This window comes from Manduca sexta, chromosome 15, assembly GCF_014839805.1.
Source record: "Manduca sexta isolate Smith_Timp_Sample1 chromosome 15, JHU_Msex_v1.0, whole genome shotgun sequence".
In the NCBI taxonomy this organism is placed as follows: domain Eukaryota; kingdom Metazoa; phylum Arthropoda; class Insecta; order Lepidoptera; family Sphingidae; genus Manduca; species Manduca sexta.
This window is the reverse complement of record NC_051129.1, coordinates 13,163,078-13,170,590: the sequence shown is the minus strand read 5'-3', so window position 1 is coordinate 13,170,590 and position 7,513 is coordinate 13,163,078. Positions and strand designations below refer to the sequence as shown.

At 36.9% G+C, this 7,513-nt stretch overlaps 1 protein-coding gene across 1 annotated transcript in view; it reads right to left on the bottom strand.

The window, feature by feature from the left end:
- Positions 1-1,404: 1,404 nt before the first annotated feature.
- LOC115454173 (pre-mRNA-splicing factor ATP-dependent RNA helicase PRP16) overlaps positions 1,405-7,513 on the bottom strand; it is a 165,841-nt gene continuing 159,732 nt past the window's right edge. Inside the window, exons 13-16 of the mRNA XM_037438859.1 lie at positions 5,121-5,204; positions 3,692-3,841; positions 2,296-2,393; positions 1,405-1,424 (exon numbers count right to left, since the gene is read on the bottom strand). Coding sequence (XP_037294756.1) covers positions 3,797-3,841; positions 5,121-5,204 — 129 coding nt within the window. The 3' untranslated portion in view covers positions 1,405-1,424; positions 2,296-2,393; positions 3,692-3,796. The remainder of the gene's footprint in view (positions 1,425-2,295; positions 2,394-3,691; positions 3,842-5,120; positions 5,205-7,513) is intronic.

Sequence of the window (7,513 nt, the reverse complement as noted above, 5' to 3'; positions counted from 1 at the left end):
AGGTATTTGATGGGTCGCCACGAATATCACTGATTGCAACGTATTATCAAAGCTGCCAGCCTTTGATAGTGCTACATTGAAAAGATGTTATTTTACCAGTGATTTCAATAAAATCTTCTTGTATGACGGATTTACCCTTTTAAGGGCAAAATTAAAAAAATGTTTTGATTCTGTAGATAATTAAATTAAATATAACAAGTGCATATAAGACAAAACGAACGAACGGCCCGTAGTTGTCTTTCCACAGACAAAAATCTATAATTATTCATTCCACATTGTCTTTGTCACTATATACATACTGGTCATTTTTGTGATTATCATTCTCGGTATATTCCTCTCATTTATAAAGTATGTATTTTAAAAGCATTTTTGTTTTCGAAAATTAAAATAAAACGACTACTTAATTATTCAACATGAACTCAAGACATGTACAATGCCAAAAATAGCATTTTATTGAATGTTTTTTCGATTGAACCGCGAGTGCTTGAACTGTACGGGCTCAGCGTACATAATGAGGGCTCAATGAATTTATTGGACCTTCCATTGTTCCAGAGGCTAAGAGGCGACACTCGTAATGTTTGAATGGTTCTTGAGTATTGTGGTGCCAGGTTGTCTGTTGAATTGAGACTATACAATCACTGCCTCGGTTGCGTAGTTGTAATGCGTACGACTATGGCGCTGAGGTCCTGGGTTCCGATACCGGGTCGGGCGAAAAATAATTGTGACTGGGTTTTCCATTTCAAAAATTATTTGGAGTTACGAAGTTGGCGGTGTGATATCTCCGTGCTTCGGAAAGCACGTAAACCTCTCCGATCATGTCGGATTGCCACCTCACCGCACTATGAGAGTGAAGGAACAGAGAGCATGCATATGCGCACACAGCTATATCTCCTGCGTGGCTGATCTCCGTTAAGATTGGCCGCCGTAGCCGAAATTCAGCTAGGATTCATTCACATATTGTAAATAAGGTATATATTTGATTAAGCCGTTACAACAGAAGAAGGTTATAGGAGAAGAAAAATATAATTCTATATTCTATTTTCAAGAGAATTGTTACCAACATTTCTAATCAAGATCTTCTACAATCTATAGTCTAAATATCTAGTGAAAAAATACAAAAACTTTTTCCTAGTGACTGGGTGGTTCAGCACGGATAAAGAGATCCTGTGGATTGAAATAGTTTTGGCCCGGCTTCCACTGACCTGCGGCGGCGGGTCCATGAAGTGGAAGGCGAGCAGGTCCTCGACGCCGAGCGACTTGAGCAGCAGCACGGTGTTGGCGAGGTTGGTGCGCTGGATCTCGGGCACGGTGGCGGCCAGCAGCTCGTGCTGGTACTGGCGCTGCGTGTAGAGGCAGAAGGCCTTGCCGGGCCGTGCGGCCCGCGCGCGCCGCTGCGCTGCGGCCGCCTGGCTCACCGGGTAGATCTGGGCACATGGTACACTTTATTAGCTTTTGTTTTACGTACACCGACTTTCACAAAATTAAATATCAGAAATATATAGTCTTACTTATAAACTTGTTTTAGCGTTAAGAGGTGCTTAAGAATTGCTTAAATAGCTGTCAAAAACATCACCGGTTTTCTAGTTAAAACCTTATTAAGAGGCAAGATGGCGGGTTTTGACTTACGGTTAATCGAGTAAATTTGGGTTTTAACTAAGCATAGCTTTGCGAAATTTTTATATATTAGACTGATAGGGTTAACCTTTGCAGATTATGCCACTCTGGACAACTGGATGCGTCTAATTCGAAACCGTAAGAAATATAATATGTGCGTCCTTCCCGTAATGACGGAGCCGAAACGTGGACACTGACTGGGGCTAATCTATAAGCTTAAAGTCGCTTAACTTGCTATGCAAAGAGAAGGAAGTGATCCGTCAGAGAACTAAGGTGACAATCATATCTCTAAAAGTTAGTAGGTTAAAGTGGCAATGGGCTGGCCACATATGTCGTAGAACAGATAACCACTAGACTAAGCGTGTTCTGGTGTGGAGACCGCGTCTTGGCAAACGTGGCGTGGGGCGCCCTCTGGCCAGATGGCGGGACGACTTGCACAAAAGAACCAGGAGCGACTGGATGAAGATACTTATATACATAGCAGTGGAATCCTATAGACGGTTGGCGACAATATCGAAATAAAACTCTAGACATTATGAGGAAATTGCCACCTTCATGGTCACGGAGAAAAATGAAATACAGTAAAAGCGATAAAATCCGAAAAATAGTATTATTTCGACATTCGCGTAAACATTATAAATCATAATGGCGATGATGGTTAAAATTTAACAATTATATTACCTGTAGCGCATCCATACCGATCCTGGGATTGTAAACCTTCAGCTTGCAGTAACCGCAGTCTATGACGTACATTATGCCATCCACAGTCAACGAAGTTTCTAGAAACAAAACAATTGCCTTAAACAACAATTAAAATTTCCAATTCAATGACAGGAGTTTACTCATCCGATAATGTTACCTATACATTATAATTTTATATTCTGTAAGTTTTTACGCTACACAGGTTGCAGTTCCCATTAGAGAGCGGGAAAGAAACTATAGTATAGTTAATTAATAGAAAAGGTAGTTAATTGTCTAAAAGGATATCTAACAAAATTTCGAATCTTATCTACAATTTAGGTAAACAAGATAAATATACAATTCAGAATAAATAAATAAATTCCTAGCGGACGGAATATGACTGTATTAAAAATGTTTTATAATAAAATTGTTTGAAAGTCCGCCTGGGTGAAAAATTTTACCGAGATAAAATGTACCTTATGGCACTCAGGAGTTATGTAGTATCAAAGTGCAACTTTATCAAAATCGATTTAGGAGTTCCTGAGACTAGCGCCTTCAATCAAACAAACTTTTCAGCTTTATAATATTGGTATAGATAAAAACAGAAACAAATACAGTTTTATCGAATTTAAAATAACATTTTTCTCTAATGAAGTATGACATTTTCGTTTTCCGCATTTGCGTTTTTGTCATTTAACATAATGTTTTGTCGTTTATTGTGCTTTTGTCCTGTTGTCCTTCAAACAACAATGGCTCCTTAAAATACACACAACAAAAACTAAATTGTTCCAATTACTTTCCAATTCTTTGTGTAGGCCCCAAACTTGATAAATTATTGTCAAAATATTGCTATTTCTTAGGAATTCGAATGTATTGTTGAGATAGAACCAATATTATTGGTTATATTTTATTCTATTTGCTACCTTTGACTGGATTTCAATTTTCTGGTAGTTTTACATTGCGTTATAAAGAAACCATATATTAAATAACCATAATATACATCAAGCATCTTTAAAAGCAATAGTTAATCTAGTTTCTATGAGAATCTAATCCAGTTTTTTATTTCTTTGAATGACGAGACGAGCTTGCCGTTCGCCTAATGGTAAGCGATACGACCGCCCATAAACAGTAGAAACACCATCCAACACCTTGAATTACAAAGTATTGTTTGGTATTCCATTGCGCTCGCCATCCTGCGACGTGATATGTCTCATTATGTCCAGTAGTTACACTGGCTATAATGTCTTTCAAGTTTACAACAGTGACTACACAATGCTGCTTGGCGGCTCAAATAGACATTGCGTTGATACCTACCCAGGCGGACTCTCACATGACAGACCTACCACCAGTAACAGAGCAATGAGAATCAGTCCAGATCTAAAGCCAATCAATTCACCTGCAATGTTGGTAGCGACGATGCACTTCCTCTGTCCCGGCGGCGCTCTCTGGAATATCTTGGCTTGCAGGTCGGCTGGAAGCTGGGAGTAGATGGGCAGCACCGTCAGGGAGGCGCGCTGTCCAGGTCTGTCAGTCTTTCCGTTAGCACCTGGAGAGCAAATAATAGAATTTGGAATTTTTAGAATGGTTTAGGTGTTTTATTATGATGTTGTAAGATGTCTGAAGAAAGAATATCTATTAAATATTTATTGCTTTTTACTAGCTTATGCGTGGTGTTTGCATTAATGTTGTATCTTGGAGTAATTACATTTTCCTTTCGTTCCTTTTCCGGATCAGTTTATATTAAAAGATCTGCACTCCCTAGTCATGTTCTAGCGGATTTAAGTAGTTCTGTTAGATTTTAGACAATAAATCAAACTGATTCATATATACGACCAACGTTTCAGTTATTCTTTGGAAAATCTTACTATGATCAGTATACGAGTGAAGTGACTTCAGTCCTTAAAGATTCATGAGAAATGAATCTCCTATATCAAATATACTTCAGTGAATTACTTTCTTTTAACATCTAAAAATAATGTTTTTTTTTTTACCACATTTGATGTAAACATTGCCTTAAGTATTACATTAGTGCATTTCATTAGTGTCATGTCGCTTGGTATTATCTACGCTGTGTTATATAAAAACCGCAAACCATTGCATAATACAAATAAGGTTATTTATTCCGAGTCATTTAAATATAGGTAATGTATTTAATTATGTAATATATCTTGGTATATATATTTGTTTAGATTTAAAGTATGTTTGTGCGTTGTTTTAATCGTTTTAAGCGAGCTAATAGCGTATTAAACGGCTAAATATAGTGGGAAATAACGCGTATAAATGTGTGTACTCAGCAATGAGGTGTTAGGTCTCTCATATGTAAGAGTCCGCCTGGGAGGTACCAATGCAATGTCTATTTCAGGCGCCAAGCAGCAGTGTGTAGTCACTGTCGTGTTCCGGTTTGAAGGATATTGTAGCCAGTGTAACCACTGGACATAATAAGACTGAACATCTCATGTCTCAGGATGGCTAGCGCAGTGCAATATCAAACAATGCTTTGTAATACAAGATGTTGGATGGTGTTTCTACTGTTTATGGGCGGTCGAATCCCTTACCATCAGGCGAACGACAAGCTCGTCTCGTCATTCAAAGCAATCAAAAACAGCTTTAATAAACACATCGATTGCGTTAGCCCTAATCAAAATATGTTAAAAATTGCTTTGATAGCTTTTTCAATATTTTTTTTCGTTCCAAATTTTATCATTATTTTTAATCATTAAGAATAACAACTGTAACCGGTGCGTACTCTTAGCGTACATACGTCTGTACGTGTTATTTAACTCGATTTGCTAATAATACTGTAAGGTGTTTTCCTCAATAATTACCTCGCACGTCACTTCGATGTCCTCTTGGCCTGGCATGAATATGAGGATGTCGCCTTCATCAGGTTGCAGGTGGATTTGAAGCGCCTGCACAAAAATATTTTAGGTTAGAAACTTATTAATTAGAGGTTATATCAAACGGATCCTCTTCGTATCATGTTCCTCATTGCTGAGAGTCGTGACCTTCTGTATATGGAGTAATCTTTGTTTTAAGTTGTGCCAATTATCGTGGAGCGCATCATGAAGTTTGGGATCTCTTCGTATCGTGTTCCTCATTGCTGAGGATCGTGATCCCCTGAATATGGAATAATCTTTGTTTTAAGTTGTGGCACCTGTTCTTATCTTTGACATCATGGAGCGCATTATGAAATTTAGTGCTAAGCGTGGAGTTTCAAAGAGATCGGTAGATATAAATACAATTAGGTTTTAGCAATATCTTTGTAATACTGTTTTATGAATGTTTTTTTGTTTAGAGTTTGTATCTCCAAAGGCATATAAATGCAGTTTTTTTACAGCAAGAACTTTTCAATTCTTATTATGGTATATGAATTGATTTTTAATTCGTGATTGGTTTCGTTCCAAGCCAGTTTCTGTTTAAACTAAATTATTTAAATAATGTTAATATTTTATAGAAGAATACAAAATTAGAAAACTTGATATTACGCTTCTATTCCTGTTAATTCCTCAGGCAGAGGATGGGCGTGTACTTTGTAGGAGTGGTTTTGTCCCAGGTGATACAATATTTGTGGAAGGCCATTGTTTTGGTCACACAACACAGATGCATTTTATATGTTTTATTCATATTTATTACTATAAGATTTAAACTCGTGTATGCTGTGCTAACCTTAACATAATTGGTACACTTACGGAACTTAATGGTATTGTTTTTTTTTTATTCACACGTATTGATGTAAACAACTGTTGGTGGTTAAATAAATGAAAAAAAAAAAAACTGTAGTCAGTATGATAAAGCAGTCATTGGAAATGTGTGTAATTTTTCTAGGATCTATATAGTAATGGAAACTAAATATAGCCTATGTTACTCTGGGATAGTATAACTTTTCTATTCAAGAAGGAATTTTTATATACGTTCGGACATCCAGGAAGTATCCACTACAAAGAAACTCTGAAACTGCATAATTCAATACATTCAGAAACTTTGTTATAATTCTCCTTTTAAAACAAAAAACGAAATCAAACATCTATTACCCTTCATCCCCGTAGGGAGATAGAAACAAAGTACAACTAAGGCCCCAGTTTTAAATTTCAAAATTTAACAATACCTATCGCTATGCACAAATTATAAAAATTTTGCGCTGATACTGAACAAGAAAACCCAATATCAGTTTGCCCGACTCGGGATTCGAACCGGTACCTCAGAGCGCCGGTATTACCGCGCACTTAACACAACTACGCAAGTCAGTCATTTTTCTTTTAGATTGCGCCATATTTTAAAGACGTGAGTAGTCAAGCCACCCCTAACACCTATTTGTACGAGTATACAATAAACTTATTTTTATAATAACTAGGATCATTGTTTCCAATGTATTGTATCTAATCACCGTGGATGACGTCAATACGAGGCACCGACGCACTGCACCTCTTTTTATCTATATAATGTCACCTGGTATGTACATTTTAACGTGTTTTAATATCATAATACCTGCATTGTATTGTAAACTGTTTTGCTGGGCCCAGGCCTCTTCATTTATTTATTTATTTCCATATACAACTATTTTACAGGTAATACAAAACACAATAGCGTAGTACAATAGTTATTAAAATATGTTATTATTACTTACTGTCACAAAAGTGGTTGATGTGAATGCCGTCAAATAACATGAAAACATATCAATCTATTTGGACAAAGCATTGAGCACACGCAGTGCACGCGTCAATGGTGCCTGCAGTAATAAGTTGGTGCGAACACGCGGCACCGAGAAATCATTTCATATACTGAAGGTTCAGGCCCACGCTGGGCTAGTAGACAGACTTTACATACCTTCGAAATTATTATTTAAAATTTTAAGGTATACATATACCTAAATTGTAGGAAACCTACATAGGTTTCCTCACGATGTTTCCTTCATCGTTTCAACGAACAATAAATGACAAAGAATACACACGCATATTTTTTTGTTTTACTTTGTAGTAGGTTTGTTTTTATAAACAACGGTCTCTTTTTCCTCCGCCTGTGGTCTTAATAGTAATGTAAATGGATTATACACCGGGAATCTTGGGTTCGAGTCCACTTGGGCAATATTTTGCGTGGGGTTTTCTAACACCATTTGCTGGTATATGGGTTTGATTTGACAGAGAAGCGGTCGTAAAAAATATGTCGAATTGTTTTTAATCATGTCGATTCCAAAAGTTTGTGAGCGTAGTCTATTATAGAC